Source organism: Pipistrellus hanaki, assembly GCF_964339955.1.
Source record: "Pipistrellus hanaki genome assembly, chromosome: 6".
Taxonomy (NCBI): Eukaryota; Metazoa; Chordata; class Mammalia; order Chiroptera; family Vespertilionidae; genus Pipistrellus; species Pipistrellus hanaki.
This window is the reverse complement of record NC_140508.1, coordinates 74,734,449-74,759,080: the sequence shown is the minus strand read 5'-3', so window position 1 is coordinate 74,759,080 and position 24,632 is coordinate 74,734,449. Positions and strand designations below refer to the sequence as shown.

Genomic DNA, 24,632 nt, shown 5'->3' with positions numbered 1-24,632 from the left:
CACACCTGCCCACTGGGTGAGCCTCGGATCATTTGTCATCCTTTCCACTACTCTGTAACTCGTGGCTCTGACAGGATGGTCCTTGGAGAATCACCATGTTGAGTGAGCTATGGGGTGTTGATAGGGTAGATTTGAAAACCTCCCTCCTAAGAGCTTGTTACCTGCTGCTTCCAGGGCAATGGCACCTGGTCCAGGCATCTAAGCCTCTCTCCTCAGGTCCTGATGCTTTCCACAGGCATGCCTATAGAATGAGACCACCTCTGTATCCACAAATATCTTAATGTCCCAGTTTAACAACCTGTTTTCTTAGTGGCTCTCTCTTACATAGCCATCTTAGGTTACTGTAGATATACTCTGAGTAGCTACAGAGAGTCAATCTTTCTGGTAGACAGATAGCAGTGCCTTAAGAAAAGACATTCCAGGAAATTAAAGCTCTCAAATCAGAGAATGGACATATGTGATCTCATACCTGTCAGGTATGTGATCTCCTCCAAAACTGGCACCAAAGGATATAAGCCTTGGTGAACTTGCTGAGTGAAGACTACCTGTGAGGCTTGGAAGTGCCCGTAGCCAGGCCTCTGCCTGCTGTCAACTCTTGACATACCCCTCCTCTCAAACTTGTGCAGCATCCATATCTTTCTTAAGGTTAGAGGGGGGGAAATAGGTTTACTATCAAGTGCTAATGCTGACTAATTGGTTGATTGTCTATGTTGAGAAGAATTCTGAGGCTGTACTGAAACAGATAAAGAAAGTGCTTATGATCAAATAGCTGTGTTTGCCATAGATAATGGGGAGCAGAGGTGGTAGAGAAGAGGATGTGAGGAGAGGGATGGTGGAAATGTTGCCCCAAAAGAAGAAGCCAGGGTAAAATGGCCCAGAACTTTCCCTGGGCTTTTATTGGGTATCACAAATGTTTTGTTTTGGGTGGTGTTTTTTATTTGTTTCTTCTTCTGGGATATGAAATAATTCATATTTTTAAAATTAAAAATGTTGTAAGTCTGTTTATATAATTTGGGAAGGCTTCAGCCATCTGGAAAACACCTGCAGTGCAGGAGTAAAGCATCAGCGCCAGGTCAAAACCTAGCTCCACCGCTAACTGACATGTGGCTTCAGGGGGCCACTTCTCTGTGGGTCTCTGTTTCCTTCTATCAGTGCCCAGACTCACAGGTCACTTGCTCCAGGATTGATAATTCCAAGTAGTTAATTGGATTGGAAAGGATTTATTAACTTTTTGTGTGCATGGTAACTATCAATATAAATCTTCACTGTGGTCCTAGCTTCAAAGGATGTAGTCTAGAGTCTTCTGCAAATGCAGTGTTAAGCCAAAGAATGGAATGATCCACATGGCCAAGTAAGTCAAGAATGGCATCATGGAGGAAGTAGAGCATAAACCAGTCCTTGAAGGGTCGATATAAATTAGGCAAAAAGAGGAAGGAAACATACTGGGCCCACGATAAGGCCAGAGGACCAAGTCAGGGTGTGTGAGGGGAAGGAAATGGAAGAGCTGGATGATGTAGTTAGTCATGTTGTGAAGTATCTGGAATGCTAGGCAGAGGTGTGTGAGTGTCATACTCTTGGCAGTAGGGAGCTATGTCGACTATTGAGTAAGGGAATGACAATGACATGGTCCAGTAGTTGAAGCATAGAATGGATTGAAATGAGAGAGATCAAAGTCAGGGAGACTGACAGTTCTGAGGGTGGGCTGGGTTGGGAACAGGAGGGAGAGAGTTCACACTCATTGTGGAGGAAGATCAGGTGTTACTCCAATCACAGATAGCCTGCTCTGACTGTTGCACTCTTTAACCTCATTTATGAAATCGTCATAAGGTATCGTGAGGTCAAAGGTGGTACCAATTCATTTATGCTTATTAATGTCTTCTCCATGACATGAGCCAAAAACAAAGCAAAAGCAAACAAAGGCTAGGCAAGTCCAGTGAGCATCTAGTGAGCTGTGTGGGGAAGAAGAGAAAGAGCTTAAAGCATTTACTCTGCGGATAAGGTCTTGCTTATCTCAGGATTACATTGACTCATACCTCACCTCCTTAAAAAATGGCCAATTAAAATGTTGGGACTTCCAAATAACTTACCTCCAAGTGTTCCTGACCTCTGCCTGTACTCTGTCCATGTCCCTCATAACCCCCTTCCCAGTTCAGATTTGGCAGGAAGGCGCAGGAAGTCTTGTGGGGTTTTCTTGAATCCCCCAAAACCAGGGTTGAACTGACAGACCAAAAAGAAATCCCTCAGAGGAAGGAAAGCCTAGGGAAATAAGCCTTGGACTGGAAGGTGAGACAATAGCTGTGTGGACTCCAGCAAGTCACTCAGCTTCTCTAGGCTTCAGTTTCCCCATCTGTAAAATGGGAGGGCTGGAATGGATCATCTCAAAACCTTTCCAGTTCTATCAAACAAGGCCTCTGCTAGCTTATAGAATGACCTTTGAAAATTCACAGAAAACACAACTTCACAGAAAAAAGATATCATCCCATTTACCACCCACAGGCATCCATCTCTCTCTCTTTCTTTCTTTCTCTCTCTCTCTCTCTCTCTCTCTCTCTCTCTCTCTCTCTCTCTCTCTCTCTCTCTCTCTCTCTCTCTCTCTCTCTCACACACACACACACACACACACACACACACCCTGAAATGCTCAATTTCCACATAGGGAAACATGCCCAACTTGTGGCCAAAGTATAACCATGTAGAATTGGATGTAGAAAAAAATCAAATCATATATAATGTGTCACTTCTAAAAGAGTCATGTCGGCATAGTAGGGAAATCGCCTTTTGATGTATGAGTGTGTTCACAAACAGTAGGCTGGAGGAATAGCAGACCCAGGGAGCTGGGAAGGAATAACAAATGGGTCCTTATGGTAGGTTCCAGATGCTCCATATGTGGAACATTGTAGGTAATATAAGGACAGCATCGATCCACCTGAGAAAGACAGTTTGTGGACAGTGGATGGGCATGGACCTGTTTGAGTAAAAGATTGACCTGCAGTAGGATCAACTACTCATTTCTTCTTCCTCTGAAAGATGTCATAGATGCTTTGAGATTGTTTGGTCCTCTCAAAGACATTGCATTGAGCTTCCACATTGTATTTGACAGTTCCTTTTACCCCTCAGTCTCTTTTACCCCTGCTACTTGAATGGCTGACACTTTCTGTACCATAGAAGTCGGCAGGGGTGTGAGTCCTACTGGGCAGGACTCCAGAAAAAGTGCTTACAAACAGATTATTGTGGCTCATCGCTGTTCTTTCCTTCTTAGAGTCAATAGGCAGAAAGCACCATTGGACTCTTGCCTATTCAAACATGAGTGGCAGAAATCCTCGAGGGCAGGGACCATGCCCTTGAAATGGTCCTGAACAGCCCAGTGTGAAGCTACATGCCCTGGGACACCTAAAAGGCTTGTTAGAGTAGAGAGGGCAGTAATTCTAACACCAGGTGGCATGCCGAGGAGCCACTCAGCTGCTAAGGTCATCAAGGACAGAGATTCCCAAACCATATGCCACGGCACCCTCATAGCTGGCCCCGAAGAGCAACCCCTGGCCCTCTAGTCAACCAGGTGAGACATGGTGTGGCCACAGTCCCTGGGCCCAGCTGTATGGTCCCAAAAGGAACAGTACTAATAAGTTGCTATCACCTTGGCCTTAAGTTTTTTCACAGCTCCAGGAAATTTGTTAATTTATCTCCCACCTCCTTCGTGGCATCTGTTCCCACCTTCCATTCTCAGCTCTTGGCTAGTCCAACTTGCGGGGCCGCTGCCCTCCCTGGCAGTCCAGTATCATCCCCTGAGACCCAGAACCAGCACCGTGTCAGACCATACTTGGGGCCATCTTCCAACTCATCCCAAACAAGGACAGAATTGTTTTTAAAGCAAAGAGAGATGCCATTGGTTTTTGTCTTTTATGACTAGGACATCAGTTCTGGGAACTCATATTAATATGGGCCCCACAGAGCCTAAGCATGAAAGCTGAGCCTGGCCTCCTGCAGCCCCTATGGAACAGTGGATGTCAGGAGACCTGGGTGCAGTTTGTGGCTGTGCCATGGTGAACCAGTGACATGGGCAAGTTGATTTTTCAGGATCTAGGAGGTAGTATATTGAAGCTCCATGCAGTTCTGAGTCTGTGATGCTGCAGGGTCAAGATATTGTTCTGCCCAGGGTGTGTCTGGGTAGCTGACACTTAGCATGTGAAGACCAAGGAGCAAGGGCCTGGGGTCAGGACCAGGCATTTTTATTTATTTTTTATTTTTTTAATATATTTTATTGATTTTTCACAGAGAGGAAGAGAGAGGGATATAGAGTTAGAAACATCAATGAGAGAGAAACATTGATCAGCTGCCTCTTGCACACCCCCTACTGGGGACATATCTGCAACCAAGGTACATGCCCTTGACTGGAATTGAACCTGGGACCCTTCAGTCAGCAGGCCGATGCTCTATTCACTGAGTCAAACCGGTTTGGCAGGACCAGGCATTTTTGAAGCACTCACATTATTCTGATGTGTAGTCAGCACTGAGGGGTGCCCCACATAGACTCCCCACCTCAGATGGCAGCCAGGGCGCTGGCTGAAGGGTAGAAAAAGGCTGTCAGCGAGGGCCCACCCCTAAGTGAGCCCAAGGTCCCATTAAATGAGTCATGGAGGATTCCTTGTTGGGAACTGAGAGACTGGCTCATGGTCTTGGGACACTGGTAGGGGGCTGGGGACTGGTTCCTGTGGGGAAAGGAGTGGAAGTTTTCTTGGGAGAAAGTAGGGAAGCTGGATGTTTCACAGACATGATGCAACCACCATGCAGCTTCCGAGCACACGCACATCACTCTTTCTTTTCCTGCTGCTGCCTGTGATTTTCCCACGCTGTCTGCTTGGCTCTCACTGGGTGCTGGCCAAGGTGAAATGCTGACCTGTCTTGTTTTGCCCCTGGGTAGGCAACAGCGGGGAGCAGCCAGTCATCACGAGCCCCAAGGCCGATGAGGGCTCTGAGGCCGTGCTCCCTAAGCCCAGGAGCGTGTTCCACATCGAGTGGTCATCCATTCGGAGGAGGAGCAAAGGTGTGCACTTCCTCCCCTCACTCCTGGGCCCTGATTTACCCATCTGTAAAATGAGGACGATGTCAGGACCTACTCACAGAAGGGTGGAGAGAACCGTGAGGGTCAGGCCTGGCCTATCACAACTGACCTCTGACCACAGCCATGGGTCCCGTGCCCACTCTCTCCCTGGGTGGGACACTCAACAGACAGTGGGCTCTGTAGATCAAGGCCAGGAGGTCTCAATCTTGGCTGGACATTGGAGTCACCTGCATTCCATCCTGGAAAACTCCAATATAATTTCACTGGGAGCCACCTGGGTGGGCTGAAGGACCTTTAAAAGCTCTCCATGAGATTCTGTTGCCGCCACATCCCCAACCACTAGCCCAGGAGGCAGGGATGATCTGGTCTCAGCACTGCAGGGGTGGAGATGCTAGGGCCCAAGGAACAGGTAGAGTGGCAGGGAAGGAGGAGCTCCCACAGGCCAAGACCAAGACAGGGTCCAGGCGGCAGCCAGAGCTGAGCCAGGGGTGGAGCCAGAAATGTGGCTTTAGAAGCTGATGACATGTTGCAGCAAACAGGAAGGAGTTGGGGGGCGGGGGGGGGTGTGGAGGGTCTCCCCAACCTGCTGCAAGGTTGGAGCAGCCTCATGAAGAGCCAGGTAGGAAAACAATCTAATTCTGCCCTCAAACCCCAGAGAGGAGAGCAGACTTGCCCTGAGTACCCAGCTGCCAAGGGATAAAACTCATTCCCAGATTACTGTCCTGTTTACAACCTCACACACTTCCCAGAAGTGCCTTTTTTGCTCCAGGTGAGCCTCATCCCTTTACACCTAAAGTAGCCAACCCAGAGACATGGGCCTGGGGTGTTTCGGAAAAACACCGCACAGGGAGTAGAGGGCATCAAGATACCCCAAGAGCCCTCTAGCTCAGGAGTTTGTGTTTATCAGGGGCCGTAGGCATGTGTGGAAGAGAGCATGGCTCACTTAAAAAAGTTAATAAGCTCCCTCCAAACATCCTCCTAGGATGTGTTGGGCTGGGGTTGGGGAGGGCCCAGCAAAGAGCAGTGCAAAGGAGCCTGGGAGGTGGAGCGTGGTCCCAATTTCTGAAGAGCCAGCAGGCAGAGGGGAGCTTCAGACAGAAGCTGAGGGTCCATCAGGATATCGCACACACTGGCCTCAAAGTTTAGGAATCCTCTTTGCTTTCCACTCTCCCCTTCTAAGCTTCCAAACATTAACTTGTTTCCGCTGCATAGTGCAACTTCAGTGGTATCTGCAGACACTGCTCCTTTAAGAGCGGGCACACAGCGCCCTTGGTACATTCTTTCTAGCATTAGCACTCTGAGGACTCATGAATGCATCCTGATTGGGACCTGCCTATTCAGTGTGAAAATGCCAGGCGGTCAGAGCTCAGCCTGACATTTTCACACTTGACCACGAGAGGGAACCAGAGCACCAATACTGAAACTTCCAAGGGCCATAACTTCTTTTATGATATATAAAACCTTACCCACACTGGTCATCTTAAAAAGTAAATGATCTAGTAATAATGAAAAATATGTTCAGAGCCACTTTGCGAGAGTTTTCTAGAATTATAAGGACATGCCAAAGTCAATTTATGTAATGACATGGCTATCACTTTTATTTCAACCAGCAGTTGCTGCTAAAATACCTAAAATTCTGAGACATACACAGAATTTTTGGTTAAAATGAGAACCCAACAGCCCAAGGTCATCCAGTGGGGAAGAGTCACAGGCAAATGCACACAGACCTTGCATGGCTCAGGCGCCTTAATGCTGTATGAGCAATAGCGTCCGAGTTCCTTTCTTTGCACACCTACATGTTTTCCATGTGGTAGAGGAGAAAGAACCCTGGATTCGGGGATCATGGGCAAGTCACCTAAAAAATATAAGGGGTGAGCTAAATCAGAGATAATTAACTAAAGGTCAGTTGAATCCCTCGACTCTTAATTCCTGTGAAATGTTTACATGAGGACATTCATTTTTCCCCAAATGGGTTGATAGCCAGTAAAATAAAAAGAATGGGGCTTCCAGCTGCAAGATGCCACGGTTCTGGGCTTCCTCTGATGGAATGGGAAAGACGTATTCCAACGCGAGGTCTCCACAGAACTCACTGCTCAGTGCCAGGGTAGAGGTGTCCTAATGGATGATGTTTTCCCTTCCAACTGCAGTGTTTGGGAAAGGTGAACACCAGGACAGACAAACCAAAGACCCTTTCCCCTATCAGTACCGGAAGCCCACGCTCGAGTTGCTGGTAAGTAATGAGTGGTGAGAAGGAGGGCCAGCGCCCCCCAGTCACAGGACCTGTACAGGTTAGGAAGCCGAGGTCTGGGAAAGGCATCTCTTGCTTGGGCAAACTTTTCTTAAATTCATATTTTTAGAAACATAATTACCTGGGATTAAAGTGTCCATTTTTCACAGTTTACTTTATAAAGTTTCATATTCCTTTTATTTGAATTTTTTTAATTTATCTTTATTGTTGAATGTATTTTGGATGTTTCTTTCTTTTTTTTCCATTGCCCCCCCTCCACCCAGCACCCACTCCCCTCCCCCAGGCCTTCACCACACTATTGTCTGTCCATGGGTTATGAATGCAAGTTCTTTGGTTGATCTCTCCCCACCCACACCCACCCCTATCTTCCTCTAAACCCAGCATTTAAGCATTTCAGAAACAAGCTAGAGCCCATTTTCAAAAACAGAATCTCTGCATGCTTAATTTTACAAGCCATTGCATTTTAATGCTACCCTGTTTCCCTGAAAATAAGACAGTGTCTTATATTAATTTTTGCTCCCAAAGATGCGCTAGGTCTTATTTTCGGGGGATGTCTTATTTTTCCATGAAGAAGAATACGGTACACATTTTTTGTTAAATGAAAATAAAGGAAATTTATTACCTGAATATGGTACGGTAGTACGGTAGTTGTCGACACAAACCAGACAAACTGTGAATCCTACAGTATCAAGAATTTACTCATTTATTCAATGACAATCATGTCATCATCTTCTGGAACATCATCATAACAATCCAATTCCTGAACTTCCTGGTGAATTTCTTGTGACTTCATTTCTTTCAGAATCAGTGGACCAAATCTCTCAGGTTTAGCCTAGGGGGGCCTTATTTTCGGGGGATGCCTTATATTTCACCCAGAAGGAAACCTGTAAGTAGGTCTTATTTTCGGAGGATGTCTTATTTTCGGGGAAACACTGTAAGTGGGGAGAGAGATTTCTTCTGGAAAGCATGTGGCATAGTAGAAGTAATTATTTTTTAAAGAATATAAAGATCTGTGGTTAAATCCCTATTCCGCTGTTTGACCTTGATATCTGCAAATAAGAAGACCTCTCCATGCCTGAGCCCTCATGCACAGAATGAGAACAAAGATATTGTCTTGTTGGATTCCAAGGTTGTTGCTCCTATTAACTGGGGTGACATCATGAACAAAAGATATGCTAGGCTACAGAAACACGGAGATGATTAGACAGCAATCTCACTGAATGCCAAATGAAACGCTTAGCCTGGGCCCCAGCGAGCACAATGTCACTTCTCGGTGGGAGAAGCACAGATGCGGGAGCCCTTTGCCTGTCTCTCATCCCTGGGCAGGACCTGGACACCATGGAGGAGAGCGCCGAGATCAAGGTGGACACGAGCATCTCCAGGACTTCCCGGTTGCAGAGTTACCTGGCTGCCGGCGGGAAAAGGATCAGCAGCGCCCTCAGTTACGTCACCGGAGAGATGAAGGAGTGTGGAGAGGGGCTCAAAGGTAAAGCTGCTGTGACAGTGACCCCTGACCCTGCCTTTCAGAGGTCCCCTCCAGTCATCCCCAGGAAACACTTGGCTGTGGTTCTCTGTAGACTAAACTGTTTGTCTTTCGAGGGCAGGCATTTCGCTGTTAGAACAGACACAGTCTCTTGGGATGTGAATGCAATACCTGTAGGTGTGCGGGCTTTTGTTGCTGAGCACGCATTACCTCTCACATAGCCCATCCATGCGTGCAGCCAGGCATGTTAGCCCAGGGAGTCCAGGGCATGCCTGCCTGTGGATGGCTCCTGGGAAAGCTGTGTCTACTGTTTCCAGAGGTTCTCGATAGCAGTCTCCCCAGGGCTCAGGCCATGGGTTTGATGACCCCTGTGCAGCAGGAGTTTTCTTTCCAGATCCATCTTCTTGAAAGGATGGGTCATTGTGAGGTCAGCAGCCACTCTTTGCAGGGATTGTTGCCACCTTCCCATCCCCTCACTGTTGGCTCCCAGCTCATGCCATTCCCACAGGGCACAGAAAGCTCAGGTACCCACTACTTGAAAAACAACCTAAAGGCCACCACTGTTGCCGGGCCAGCATGACTCAGTGGTTGAGCATTGACCTAGGAACCAGGAGGTCGTGGTTCGATTCCCGGTCAGGGCACATGCCTAGATTGTGGGCTTGATTCCCAGAGTGGGATATGGGGGAGGCAGCCCATCAATGAGTCTTCTTATTATTGATGTTTCTATCTCTCTCTCCTTCTCCCTTCCTCTCTGAAATCAATAAAAATATTTTTATTTGTTTTTTAGCAATATTTTCTTTTTTTAAATTTCTTTATTGATTAATGTGTTATATATGTGTGGGCAGTCAAATGAGCTCTAGGTTTCTTGGTTTCCTCTCTTTTGTGGCAGGTGACAGCGGGGGGGGGGGGGGGGAGGGGGGCAGGCTCCCTGCAAACCCACCTCGGGTGTGGTGCGCCCCTCACTCCCTCTGCTTGCCATGGGCCTTGGGGAGCTCCCAAGTCACCATCTTCCTGAGCATTGACCGACTCCCTGCCTTCTTCCATTCCAGACAAATCCCCCGTCTTCCAGTTCCTGGACTGGGTGCTCCGGGGCACGTCCCAGGTGATGTTCGTGAACAACCCCCTCAGCGGCATGCTCATCATCCTCGGGCTCTTTGTGCAGAACCCCTGGTGGGCCATCTCAGGCTGCCTGGGCACCGTGATGTCCACCCTGACCGCCCTCATCCTCAGCCAGGACAAGTGAGTTCCTGGAGCCCCAGGGTCAGCGTGAGGCCAGGGGCCAATCCTGCAGGGACCGTTGCCACCTTCTTGGCCCCTCACTGTGGAAATCCCTCAAAATAAGAACACTAGTAACCAGGAGCCGCTGTCCCCTGATGACTTTGTAACTGCTGCACGCCGTCTAGGGGAGTGGGAGGAGGGGCATCTATTCGAAGGTGTGTGCCGTCAATCCCAGTTGAGGAAACTCTGAGTGAGAAGGAAGTTGGAGAAGGCAGCACCCCTACAATGGGCCTTGGGGAGCTCCCAAATCACCAGTCCCCCTTTCTCCCCCAGGTCAGCCATCGCAGCTGGACTGCAGGGCTACAACGGGGTGCTGGTGGGGCTGCTGATGGCAGTGTTCTCGGACAGAGGCGACTATTACTGGTGGCTCCTGCTCCCGGTCATCATCATGTCCATGGCTTGGTAAGTTCACTTCCGAGGCTGATGGGGCTTACCAAGGGCTGCCAATCTCTACGCCAATGCCATGACGGTGTCTACGCTCGCTTTGAAGGTGGCATCACCTTAGCTCACACATCAGAAACGTCCACTGGTAATAATTACTAATGCCATATGGTGCCAGCGCTGTGCTAGGTGACCTCCAGATGGCATCTCCTACCTACCATGCCTTCCTCTTCTTCTTTTAAGATCTAAAGGGTTTCTGGTCCTGCCTACCAGAGCCTGGGGAAATTAAATAAAGGCAGCATAGGTTAAGAGCCACACCACACGGGTCCCATCAGTTTCTGCAAATCTTCTCATTCCTCCTGCTGCCACCCATGCCTCTCCGGCTTTCCCCTGTCCTTGAGACCCCTGACCAAACTGGGACCACCTCCCAGTGTAGGAAGAAGGCCAGTGGCCTACACAATGTCCAGGGCCGGCCCTGAGAGCACCAGGCCCAGCTCCTCCTCCACCTCTCAAAACCACAGGCACTCTGCCCATGAGGCTCATGCTCTCAGCTGCTCAATAAGCATTTGTTGAAGGAAAGAATGCCATTCCCTATTCCCTACCCCATCACTCCCCCAACCTGCCCTCTCTCCTCCTGCCTGGACACAGAACTGTGTGACTTTTCACGGAAGTTCTGTGACTCCCTGTCTCCAGACTTCCCCCAGAAAGCCCCCTTCTCAAGTTGAGTCTGGGCATCACCTTGCCGCTGTGCCAGGCACAGGGAGGTAGAGGCTGGGAAATTGCCACTCAGAGCCCGTCAGATGCAGAGCTGGTGCTTTTCCCCAGGAAGGCCCGGGGAGCACCCACTCCTGCTTGGTCCAGTGTCAGGGCCAGGAGCTTCTTGAACAGCATCTCCTGTGCTTCTTCCACCAGCCCCATCCTCTCCAGCGCCCTGGGCTCCATCTTCAGCAAGTGGGACCTCCCAGTGTTCACACTGCCCTTCAACATCATGGTGACCCTGTACCTGGCGGCCACAGGCCCCTACAACCTCTTCTTCCCCACAACCCTGCTGCAGCCTGCCTCCTCGGTACCCAACATCACCTGGTCGGAGGTCCAAGTGCCTTTGGTAGGTATCGTGGAAGGTGGAAGACAGCAAACTCAATGTTAAAGTGATATTGACTTGTTTTGCACATCAGAAAGATCCACCTGTCATAAATGCTATTCTACAGCACGAGGCACTCTACATACAGTTTGTCATGAGTCACCATCCTGTGCTTTTCTCTTTCTAACTAAGAGCCAGGAAGGCCACTGCTGGTTCCACAGAGGAAGAGGCGGCCAGGTGGAGACACAGCCTAAGGTTAAGGTCACACTGCAAATTAGTGAAGGGCAAAGGCAAAACTAGAAGTGTGGCCTCCTGTCTGCAGGACCCAGGCTCTTTCCTTCTTTTTTTTTTTTTTAATATATTTTATTGATCTTCCACAGAGAGGAAGGGAGAGGGATAGAGAGCTAGAAACATCGATGAGAGAGAAACACCAACCAGCTGCCTCCTGCACACCCCCTTACCAGGGATGTGCCCGCAACCACTGTACATGCCCTTGACCGGAATCGAACCTGGGACCCTTCAGTCTGCAGGCTGACGCTCTATCCACTGAGCCAAAATGGTTTTGGCTCTTTTCTTCTTTCTGTCTGTAGAGTCTCTTTGAGGCTGTATCCCAGTTTCCATCCTGCTCATGTTGTGCATTTTTTCATCCAGTCTCATTGAATCATTGAAGCCGTCCACATCACATCGCCATCTACTGGCCCAGGCAGGTCTGCCCCAGCCTCCTCCACTCATAAGTGCTCTCTGGGGCCGAGGTGCACTCACACTTGAAAGCACAGGTGTTCCTCCATTAATACATGCACTCAGAGCATCGCTTTTCACGTCTTCGACAAGTATTCCGTGTATAACTCTGGCCTCTGGAAGCCTGCCAAGATCATTAATAAGAGGCTACACCAAGAGCGAAATCAGCCTGGAGAAATGAGCATATAAGCCTCCTTATCTAAGTGGACACATTTTCTCTGAGTTTCCCCTCACTCCACCACCACCATACAACCCCCCAGTTTTTGTTACACTGAACAGCTCCCACCACCACCACCACCCGCCACCCGGACTGGGCTCACTCAGGAACTACGTTACTGGCAATCCATCATCTAACCACAAAGCCACTTGCCCTTGTTGAAAGAACTTTCAGAACTAATGTTGCCTAGTTTCTCTTAGTGTTCCATAGTCTGCAACAGCAGGGTATAGCAGACAGCATGTGCACAAAAAGTGTCATTATTTGGGAAGAGAAATGTTCATGTCAGCCCCATCCTTGTTGATGTGTGTGTCTGCATGCATGCGTGTGTACATGAGCATGTGCGTGTGTGCACCTTCATGAGCCACAGGTGCATGTGTGCACCTTCATGAGCCACAATTCACTCCTGTGGCTTCTCTTTGATAGTATTTACCCCACGGATGTCTTTGGATGGCAAAATTACTCTAATTGGTATGCTATATGGAGATGATATTATAAAAGGTTAATTTAAGATATTTTGCATTCTCCATGCCACATTTTAAAAATCTATTTTATTGATTTTTTACATAGAGGAAGGGAGAGGGATAGAGAGTTAGAAACATCGATGAGAGAGAAACATTGATCAGCTGCCTCCGCACACCTCCCACTGGGGATATGCTTGCAACCAAGGCACATGCCCTTGACCGGAATCAAACCTGGGACCCTTTAGTCCACAGGCTGACACTCTATTCACTGAACCAAACTTGTTAGGGCTCTATGCCACATTTTCAATGGAAAAACTATGTAGGAATTTTGGAGAAATGAAAAAAAAATAGGAAATTCTATACAAATACATTAAAACCCCCAAAGTTCCGGGGTGGGGGGACCTCAATTTCGGGTGGTTATTCCTTAGAAATAACTTAACTTCCTGGACAATTGAATGGATTATGGTCATGATGAAAATGTGTATTTTTTTACCATCTCATTAGAGCCTTGAGTTTTGGGGAAACAGGTGATCAATGTCAGAGGAGGGATTTAAAACTCCCAACAGGAGTATTTACATCCTAACCCCTAATGTTCGGAGAATGCAAGATTAAAACAATAAAGCTCGTGTTCTTCCTAGAGTTAACCTATTTGAATAAAAATACCTCGGAAACCTGTTGCAAAATGTTAATGTGGAGGGTTTGGCACCAAATCTTTTCCAGCTAAGGTTAAAGCTATCTCTTTGCCTGTGGTGCCCACAGCTTTTGAGAGCCATCCCTGTTGGAATTGGCCAAGTGTACGGCTGCGATAATCCCTGGACTGGAGGCATTTTCCTCATAGCCTTGTTCATATCGTCACCTCTTATTTGCTTGCACGCTGCCATTGGATCCACCATGGGGATGTTAGCAGGTTAGTGTCAGCACTTCTCAGGAGCCATAAAGAAGTTGGATCCTGAGACAAACTCCAAAGAAAATGGGGACACGTGTCTTCAATGCTTCCACCTGCTTATTTCTGTAAACTTTCCCTCCTTTTATTATATCTTTTTTTTTTCTATTTTGGTGCCAGTGCCCTATGGTACTGAGAGCAAAAGCTGCCCTCAAGAGCAAAATGTTAGTCTTTTACTCCTTAGTATAAATTTAAAGTTCGGGAGGGATTTCTTTCAGGCATGTTTATATTTTACGTCTTCTATTTAATGAAGATAAGAAGGATGTGTTCTCCATTAGAGAACATTAGATATCAATGAAGAAGGAGACATCATCCTCTCTGTGGCCAGGGAAGGACCATCTCTGGACTTCAGATTTCAGAGTTCTTACTCAAAGGGTCTCTTCTAACCATAACAGCTTCACCACGGATGTTCACATGGCTCTCTGGCCAGGTGTTTTTTCGCTGAATAAAGTCCTAAGTTTTTTCTTATAAATGCCACAGAGGATCAGTAGGCTGGGTTTTGAGGACCATGGTGGGTTCAGAGCTGGGGGTGAGCCTCAGGAGAGGCCACGCCCATACGGTGCCTGCCTTCTCTCGCAGCTCTCACCATTGCAACCCCCTTTGACTCCATCTACTTCGGCCTGTGTGGCTTCAACAGCACGCTGGCCTGCATCGCCATAGGGGGCATGTTCTATGTCATCACCTGGCAGACGCACCTCCTGGCCATCGCCTGCGGTAGGTACCGCCCCGAACCCCCTTTCCACCAAAAAAGGTGGCTGGGCCTATCCCCGCCAGGAAAAACTGCCCTGGGAAAATTCTGCCAATCCTTCAAAGACAAATGGGATGATCGTTTGCTTTATAGAAGGTTTTTATTTAAAATTGTTGTTGAATGATTGTTCGGTGATGAATACATTAAAATTTCTTTCTGATAAACACAGTTTTCAGTCACTTGGGGAGAGATTTTTGTAGCTGGTACTTGTTTGGTTGTTGTTCATGTCTATCTCCTGTGAGTGCTACTTTCCTGGCTAGTGATTGAACCTAATGAACAGAGCAGCGGTTGGGCAAATGTATCTTTATACTTGGAATCGGGCGATTTATATCTGATACAGTGATTAACCTTAAGCACCCAAACACTGACCCTAGGACCTTCAAATCATGCTCACGTTATAGGATGCGGTCAGGATTGTAGCCAACTGGGAGCTCAGTAACTCTGTGGTTAACATCCTAGGAACTACTGGGCTGCATTTAGTTGATAAATTAAAGATCCAAAGCAAAGCCCAATTACGTGGGCCACTTTCACAGAACCTCACCAGTGGCCAGCGGGCTCCTCCCAGTGGCCAGCCTGCTGTGCCCTCCCCAGGCAGGGCCTAGGCAATGAGGCGGTTAGCATAACTTCCTCAAGTTTACAGAATGCCACTCCTCCCTGGAAGCCCATGTTACGTTCATTACTCGTGATGAAATACGCCTGCAGGGAGTTCTGGGATTCACTCACCTTGGCTGTATAGTAACATTTCCCTTTATGATTTATGCTGCTAAATGTTCCTTTGCTGGAATGAAAGGTGGTGGCGCCCGAGAGAACTGTAACAGCTCAAGGCTGGACCTTTTTAACGAAGTTCACCTGCTGCCTTGGGGTGCCAGCATTTGCGTGGAATTTAACACTTTTCTAAGCTGCCAGGCAATGGAAACAGAATTTTATTTTTGTCATGTGCAGGACAGCATTTGTGGCATGCACTGTATGGGGAGAGAATGTGTGGGTGGAGCTTGAGGCACTATTCGTCACTTACCTATTTCTTGATTCTTTTCCAGCGCTATTTGCAGCCTACCTGGGTGCTGCCCTGGCCAACATGTTGTCTGTGGTGAGTCCGTGTGAGCTGAGAATGTGCCACACACCCTTCCCGGTCTTTTCTCTTCTCCCCAAAGTCACACAAAACCCCTCCTGCAGGAGGCTTTCCCTAATTCATTCCTCTTGTCTCATATCACACTACACTGCTGGACCAAAGGACCTGGGCCTCGCAAGCTTAAATGTCAAGTGTCGGCCAGTCTGATCCCATCATCAGCGGGCCAGCTGAGCTCCTTAGAGAAGGACAATTTCAGGAGCATTATCTTATAAAGCAAACTCTTATAGAACTCTGATTCTATCGTCCTCTAGAACTAGTTTTAAATATTTATTATTTAATTTTTGTATGTTTACAAATCATCTGCCTGACTAGCTAATAGGCCAATTGTTTGGTCATAGTAACTAGCATGGTGTTGTGGTCCTGAGGGGAGGTTCAGGAAAGACAGGAGCTAAGCCTCAGTCAAGCCTGAGAGATGCTAGAGCTGGTGGCTGTGGGCACATACAGCAGCCTGAGAACCCCTTCTCTGAGCCCCAATGCAGGGTGGTATATGAGGTCAGGAGGCACCATATAGCCAGCGCCAGATCCCCTCACACAGGAGAGTCCCAAGCCCCAGCTCAGAGTGCTCAGGGCTCAGCCTGAAGCCAATGCCTCCCCCTCTTTGAATAAGGGTTCAAGGGCACATCTCACATGGGCAACCAGGAAAGTCCTGTTGGTCCTGCAGGTGAAGAGGGGGTTGGGTGTTCTATTCACACCTATCTATATCCCTCCTTAGTGAACTTGGGCAGTTTGGACTTAGTATGGAAGAAAATTTTCTAAGCATAGAAATTCGTCTTCCCTGATACCATCCTGGGTCACCCAATGGGCTAAGTCCCTTCTCTGAGCCCCATCAAAGTTTGTGCATGCATCTGCTACATGTGACATTCAGCACTGTGATGACAAAAACACTTCAGTCCTGTTCCACCTTCAGCTTGTGTGCTCCTTCAGAACAGGGACCCAGTCACATACTTCTCTTTCTCTCTAATACCTATTACAGTGCCCAGCATAGAGTAGGTGCTCAAGAATGCTGAATGAATGAAACCCTAGGGTAGTGCAACAGTGCCATCTTGAACACACATATGATAGTATTGTTACCCCCATAGTATTACCTGAGGTCTTGATTCCTTATAATAAAATTAAATTTGGGGATGAGGGGGTATGCTTTGACTTTTCTCCTCGCTGAATTCTCAGGCTTACAGACAGTATCTGTGCCTCTTATTTCAAATTCTCAGGAGAGGGGTTCTATTCCCAGGACATCTGCCTATGGCAAGCTGCACTTGAGTGAGCTGTGACTAAAGAAAAAAGGCCTTGAACTACAAAATAACTGCCAAAGCCATTCCTTCCACAGGGGCTATGGGAGAAGGCAGGAATGGCTACAACTCCTTGAGATATAGGCTGGCCCGATAACCCAAAACAAAACATGTCTCCTACATAAAGGCATATTACAATAGGGTCTCAGTGGCTGCATTCTGAAGCATGTTTACTCACCTCTTACACTGAAGACTGATGCCACTGCATGTTTTTACTTATATTGGTCATAAATTAAGTATTATTATTCCTATCAAGGACATGAAGCATCGCCTCCTCTACCCAGGGCTGAGGGTGTTCGGTGAGGGCTGATGAAACAGGCACAAGCATCTGATGTCACTAAGGCTTCTCTTGTGTTCTCTTTCCCCCCAGTTTGGATTACCGCCCTGCACCTGGCCCTTCTGCCTCTCGGCGCTAACCTTCCTGCTCCTGACAACCAACAACCCCGCCATCTACAAGCTTCCGCTCAGCAAAGTCACCTACCCAGAGGCCAACCGCATCTATTACCTGTCCCAGGAGAAAAACAGAAGACCATCAACCATAACCAAGTACCAGGCCTATGATGTCTCCTAAGTTGCCCTTTCCAGAACACGTCACTGTAAATTCAGCCTTCAGCAGGCTGTGCAGGTCCCCAAGCTGAAAGCCACTTCACCTCCCCTGCTGTCCGTCTGTGATTCTCCCCCAGCAAGCCTAGCCATACTTATTCCCAAGCACAGGGAAATATTGTGTAGTCACCATTCAGGAACTTCTCTGTTCTAAGAAGCTCAATGCTTATCTCAGACATGATTAGTTTAGATTTTGCTCAATTCACTCCACCTCCTTTGAGGGGAGTTTTCCCTTTTCTGCTAAATAAGCCACATCCCTAAAGAGAGCTCACCAAAAAGGGGACAGTGGTTGGTGACATGTCTCCCAACTCATCATCTCATGCAGTGTCAGGAAATACGCATTAGCGTAGAAGTCAAAAGGGCTGGTTCTGCCCCGGCTTGACACTAATGCACTCCTGGATGAGTCCACCCCCTCTCTCAGCCCCAATTTCTTATTAGTTTCATGACAGGAAGGGACTCTATGGTCCCTTCCACCTGAGAAGTGTTGATTCAGCTTTCTCTCTTATAAACTGATGAAATCAGCATGACCAACAAGTAATTACTTTGAGTTAAGTAGGAAGTGGAGGCTTACCTGGAGAAGAGGTAGAACAATTTCAAAGATCTGTGGAGATTTGTTCTTGAGTCATGAAAGGTTCTCTAGTCTTGGGGTTAGGAGTGCCAACGTGCCTTTCTTTACAAAATAGGAATGTTTCTGGAAATGGCATGAGATGAAAACTGATCTTTTTCAACATTCGAATCATATTTTAAACAAATGTGTTTCTTTTTGTAATAGACATAAACATACTCTGATTAAAATGTTAAGTTTGCAAATTAGGATCAGCGTTTTCTTAAAATGCACTAGCCTGCATGTTCACACATTGCCCACTTGAAGGGTTTGCCATAATCAAGCATGTGTCTGAAATGAGATGAAAAACGAGTGAAAAATTCTCAGGGGAGGGTTTGATTTGCTTGCAAAGGGAGTCACAAAAATGACAGTGGTCATTTTTTCTTCTTGAGTTAAAATATAGGTTGTTAACCCAGCTTACACTTTAGGGCATAGTTTTTTAGTCTTGCACCTCCAAAATTACAAATGCAAACCCTTGTGTTATTTCATTGCTCTGGTCATAGCATTGAGCACCTAAAGCACAGGCCCCCTTGCCCTCCCACTTCTTCCCCAGAGGAGGGTGGATGAGCCTCTCACAGCCCTCCAGTGGGACTTCCTCACCGCACACACTTCCAGTTTAGCATGACGGGATGATGACATTAGATGAGGGTGTAGAAAAGAGGCAGGAGGAGGGGACAGACCCTCCTACCACCCTGAGTGAGTCCACCCCCTCTCTTAGCCCCAATTATTAGTTTCATGACAGGGAGGGACTCTATAATCCCTTCCACCTGAGAAGTGTAGAATGCTAGAAATGCAGCTTTAAGGAAAATATTACATTTAACTAAAATCCATCATATAGAAAAAGCTGATATTCACATTTCTCTCTTCTCTTCTCTCCCCTCCCCTTCCTTCCCCTTCCCTCTTCTCTTCTCTCCCCTCCCCTTCCTTCCCTTTCCCTCTTCTCTTCTCTTCTCTTCCCTTCCCTTCCCTTCCCTTCCCTTCCCTTCCCTTCCTTTCCCTTCCCTTCTCTTCTCTGCTTGCCCTGAGATCCCAGCCATGGTCTGACAACCCAACAGCCCCATGCTTCCTATTTATCTTCCAAATCCCATCTAGCCAGTGATGATTTGCCAGGAAAATGGAACACTTCTCACTAGAAATAAATCTCCCACCTAAGAAAGAGGAGAAAGTCAGACTCCAGAGTCTACTTCTGAGTCTGTGGTCACACCTTGAGGCCAAGAAGGTCTCAGGCTGCATTTTAATGACTATGGAGTGTGGCTCCCTGAGGATTAAGCATCCAGGAATTTCTCCAAAAGGCTGTTTATGCTCCCAGCTCACTTAGCTGCCCCAGAACCTCTAAGTGATGATATAGAACTATTAAAACACCCTCTTTCCTGCATTTTTCCACCAAAGTGTTATAATCTGGTTTTATTAAGAGCAGAAAACCTCCGTGTGCATGCCTTTCTGATTATTGATGACTAACAAATCCCCTTAGCTCTTCTAAGTATTTCAATAACCTCACCTATAAAGCAAATTGAATTGGCCAAGGATAACAAGCACGGTGAAAACAGACAAAAGAATTCACTTATGAAAAGGTACTATGACCACAGGAGTTTATTCCAGTACTTCAGTTAGGTGTCAACAGGAGAGAGGGGGAGCTAGTTGGTGCCAGTTTCTGAGACCTGATAGTGCTCATGAGTGCTTCTCTCCCAAGGCTGTGATCAGTGACATCACATGGGTAGCTTGAAATCAGCGATGGTAGGAGTCTTTACACCATAGTAATTGGCAAACTACAGATCTGGGCTCTTTTCCCCAGATAGCCAGCTTACCAGCACAACACTGGCCAGCCAATTTGGTGGGAAGAAAAGAGAACAATTACAGGGCTCCTAACCAGAGTTTCAGAGACCAGAGCCAGAAGATTCAATCTAATAATCCTACACAGATGCCATTGCACATACTAAAGGTATTTAAGAGTATAACAAAAGTGTCCCCCGGCATAGAAGGACCTCCAGAGATTTACCCACAGAGCCCTACATTGACAACACTACAAATAGAAGAAAAACAAATCTGGGAAATGCCACAAGAGACACAAGAATACTGTAGGGTGATCAAATACCTTGGTAATGCCTAGACCAGTGTTTCCCAAACTTTTGACATTTGTGTACCCCTTCTATAATTTTCATAACACTGAGTACCCCTCGTACTCATAAGAATGTAGAATTAGGCGCAGCTAAGCATGGTGCAGTGCATATCCCCACCAAACTCCAGTGCAACTCGTACCCCCACCAAACTCTTCCCATACCCCTGGGGGTATGTGTACCACACTTTGGGAAACACTGCGGCTAGACCAAAGGAGGTAAATAGAAGAAATATATTTGTAACAACCTAGAACCGAAATATTACATGATGGCAGGAAGGGAGATAAAAGAGACAGGAAGGTGGGTTAGAGGACTTAATTTGTACAAAGTTGATAAGTTTAGGAAGCCCACAGGGAGGAATAAGGGCAACCGCCATGAGAACAAAATTAGAAATATAAGTTTTGAACTAGAAGAAAATTTTCTTTCTACTGGAAAGCAAAAAAAGAAGATCATTCTAGAAAGTCATCTGAAAAAAGACAGTTATGTACAAAATATAAACAGAAGACAGAACTTAGTCATAATATGACAGTAATTGACAAAATATGTTAATAGAAATGCAAGAGTTGTACTTTTATTTTAAAAGAGCTAACAATTTACTTTTCACAGAAAGACACAAAATGTCTAAGTACAAAGATGCAATAAGACATACTAAACAAGTATGGACTAAAAGAAAGCTAGGGTATCAACCATAATTGCTTGAAAAGTGAAATTTAAGGCAAAAAAGCTAAAGTAGAAAAAATGATATAAGTAATTAATAGGGCTAGAGTACATTATAATTATAAATGCATATGTATGAAACAATCAGCCTCAAAATACATCAGGCAACAATTGACTAAACTGCAAAGAATATTAAACAATTCCATCATTATAGCTAAGACTTTACCAAAACCTTAGAAAATGGTACATCAAGAGAACAAAAAATGAACAGAGATATCAGGGAGCTAAACAATAGAATTAATAAGAGTGAGCTAGACCAGCTGACATGGCTGAGTGGTTGAGCATCAACCTATGAGCCAGTGGGTCATAATTCGATTCTGGTCAGGGCACATGCCCAGGCTGCAGGTTCAATCCCCGTGGGGGGCGTGTAGAAGGCAGCTGATGGATGATGATTCTCTCTTATCATTAATGTTTTTATCTCTCTCTCCCTTTCCCTTACTTTCTGAAATCAATAAAAATATATTTTTTTATAAAAAAGAATGAGCTACTATATACATCTAGGGTTCTGAACCCTCACTCCATATCTTGCCACCCCCAAAAGAACAAATAGAGAACACCTTTTTAAGCACCCACAGAATACTTATAAACTAGGCCATATGTTATGCTAGTGGGAAGTTGATCAGTGTAGCCAGTTGGAGAACAGGTCCTCTGGATAGGTGTAAACACTCCTTGTGACCTAGAAAATCCCCCTCCAGAGTGCAGGCAATTCCCAGGGAAAGCATCCTGTGTCCACGGTGGATCACCAGGAAGGCTGGTCACCACAGCACCTGTAGTGACACAGAGACAAAGTGAGTGGGACACTCTGAGGAGTCCTACTCCACAGGTAGACCCTCAGTACTATAAACGTAGCAATGAGGATAAATCTTAAAAACCTAATGCTGGGGTAAAAATAAGAAAATGGTGTTTATAATCAACACCATCTGCATAAATTAAAAATGCATGCACACAAAACAACAATATCTATTTTGCAAGCACACAAACAAGAAAGGCACATTGACATGCTGAGGAGGAAAGAGAGTAGAGTATAAAAATGAAGACACACCTCCACACATTCAAGGGAGGAGTCTTGCAGAGACTAATGAAAATACCACACAGGATCGAAGCCACATGATTAACTCAACTCTTGCTCAAAACGTTTTTGATGGGCGGAGCATAGTGTGTGCTGTGTTCTGCCCCATGGGAGCCTCTGATTGTCAGTGTCAGAATGGCCCCTGAATTGGGGCAGAGACCACCTTCAAAGCCCCCTAGCACCCCGTTCTGTCTCCACAAATTCTTCAGAATTTGGAAGCATTCTGACCACATTTCAAAGTGTTTTATATACTTAAAAGTGCACAGGTAGGGTCCCTAGTGGCGCTGCACTCACCTCCAAATCAAATGAGCATTTTATTCCCTAGAGCAGTGTTTCCCAAACTTTTGACATATGTGAACCCCTTCTATAATTTTCATAACACTGAGTACCCCTCGTACTCATGAGAACATAGAATTAGGCGCAGCTAAGCACGGGGCAGTGCATATCCCCACCAAACTCTTTCCGTACCCCTGGGGGTACGCATACCACACTTTGGAAAACACTGCCTTAGAGTAAGATGGGAATGAACATATGTTTTTATTTGTGCTTTTAGAATGTTTTAAAATCTCTTGGTGAAATGTAGAAATGGGGGGGGGGGTTAGTTGTTGAGATTACAGAAAGGTGGGAAAGAGTCTTGAACATAAAATTTGTAGGATATAGATTGAGTTCAGAAAGAGCGCAAAGCTATGATAAAGGTAACAAATTAACATAGCCTGCTATAGTCATCAAACCTAACTGCGAGTGAAACAGGGTGGTGTGGAAAGGCCCAAGCTTTGAAACCAGAGGACCTGGGTGGCATCCAGTCCTTCTCTGTTTCCACTAGTGGGGAAGCTGATCTCTCAGAGCCGGAGCTTCTCGTCTACAAAATGAGGAGCATATCCGGGTGCCTAGGAGCAGCGTTGCTGTGAAGGCTAAATGGGAACCCAGGTAATGTAACCTGCCCATGCCTTGGGGCTCCGGAGGGATGGAGGAGCCCACCTTCTTACCCACAATTCCCAGGCAGTCCTAGTGACCAGAAATACCCAGCACAGCCTGGGAATCATCTCATGGGTTTTCTTTAAAATGTGGGTGTCCAGGACCAGAGGGGCCAGATCAGACCCATTTTAGCTTTGTGATGCTAAGAAAAGGACTGGCTGGCTATTCAAGTGGGGGTACACTAAGGCTGCCCCTCATTTAAGCATTTGAACCACCCCTTCCTTCCTTCTCTTATGTCATCAGAGCAGAGCTCAGGTTGTTTTAGGAAAATTTTCTCAAAACAAACCAGAAGCCCCTGAAAGTCATTAGCTTATTAACAATTAGCACAATTGTTCTGTGTCCAATATGTGGGTCTTTTTTCTCCATTGAGCTCACAAGTCCTGTGAGGATAGTGGTTGTAACACAACACGCATGCACACCCGTGTGCATGCATACATATATATACACAAAGGAATATACATACATGCATATGCATATACACATGCTTTATTCATTCACACATACATAGATACCCATATTCAGGATAAGGCAAAGGTAGGTTTACAGTTGTTTGCATGGAAAGTAATACAATCTATAATAATAAAAATATAATATGCTAATTAGATCAGACAGCCAAATGACCTTCTGGACATCATTCCAGATGAAGCCACAGCAGGGAGTCAAGGCAGAGGCAGTTAGGGGCAATCAGGCAGGCAGACAGAGGGGTTAGGAACTATCAGGTAGGCAGGTAGAGTGGTTAGGGGCTATCAGGCAGGCAGGAGAGTGGTTAGGGGTAATCAAGCAGCAGTTAGGAGCCATCAATCCTGGATTGCAAAAGGGATGTCGGACTGCCAGTTTAGGCCTGATCCCCCTCTAGTCTATATGTATAAAGTATAATATGCAAAGTGCCCTCAGGAGTTCTAATCACAAGTTTAATCACTCTATAAGATGTGCACTGACCACCAGGGGGGTGTGAAATGAAGGGAGGTCCCAGCCAGCAGCAGTCAGCCATTAGGGACCCTACTGGTGCACTAATTTTGTGCACTGGGCCTCTAGTAATTAATAAGTAATAATACAAGAATAAACTCTGTGTTTTCTGTATTCACAACTCTAAGACCTACTTTTGTTCCACCCTGTATATGTGTATATCTACACACCCTGTATATGTGTATATATACACACATGTGGACACACACACACACACGTACAGAGTTGTTATTTTTGTCTTTTTCCTTCATAGAACTGGCCCACTGATGAGCACATAGTAGCCCAAGAAATAACTGATTGACTAATTGACTGAAACACCTCCCATCTCCATTCTCTCTCCCCCTACAGAGCCCATTCACTCATTCTGCCTCAAATTTGAGATTTGTTTCACAGACCCAACCATACACATAATAGATCTAGGAACTCAGCTGACTGACTCTTACTTCCCAAACTTCCTGTCTGTAGCCTCCTCCCAACATACATTCTATGAATCGTGTTCAGGGAAAGGACTCCAGAGTGGACACAACCATTC

General features: G+C 46.4%; 1 protein-coding gene across 4 annotated transcripts in view; it reads left to right on the top strand.

The window, feature by feature from the left end:
• LOC311624379 (urea transporter 2) overlaps positions 1-24,632 on the top strand; it is a 396,459-nt gene that overhangs the window by 333,428 nt on the left and 38,399 nt on the right. For 2 of the 4 annotated variants that reach the window (XM_084887504.1, XM_084887505.1), the window contains 10 exons: positions 4,919-5,041; positions 7,207-7,289; positions 8,634-8,793; positions 9,840-10,029; positions 10,342-10,470; positions 11,362-11,554; positions 13,706-13,853; positions 14,469-14,603; positions 15,675-15,724; positions 17,423-18,461. In XM_084887504.1, the coding sequence (XP_084743630.1) occupies positions 4,919-5,041; positions 7,207-7,289; positions 8,634-8,793; positions 9,840-10,029; positions 10,342-10,470; positions 11,362-11,554; positions 13,706-13,853; positions 14,469-14,603; positions 15,675-15,724; positions 17,423-17,623 (1,412 nt within the window). In that variant the 3' untranslated portion in view covers positions 17,624-18,461. Of the gene's footprint in view, positions 1-4,918; positions 5,042-7,206; positions 7,290-8,633; positions 8,794-9,839; positions 10,030-10,341; positions 10,471-11,361; positions 11,555-13,705; positions 13,854-14,468; positions 14,604-15,674; positions 15,725-17,422 lie in introns of those variants that run through there. The other 2 variants (XM_084887506.1, XM_084887507.1) reach the window with 2 other exon arrangements.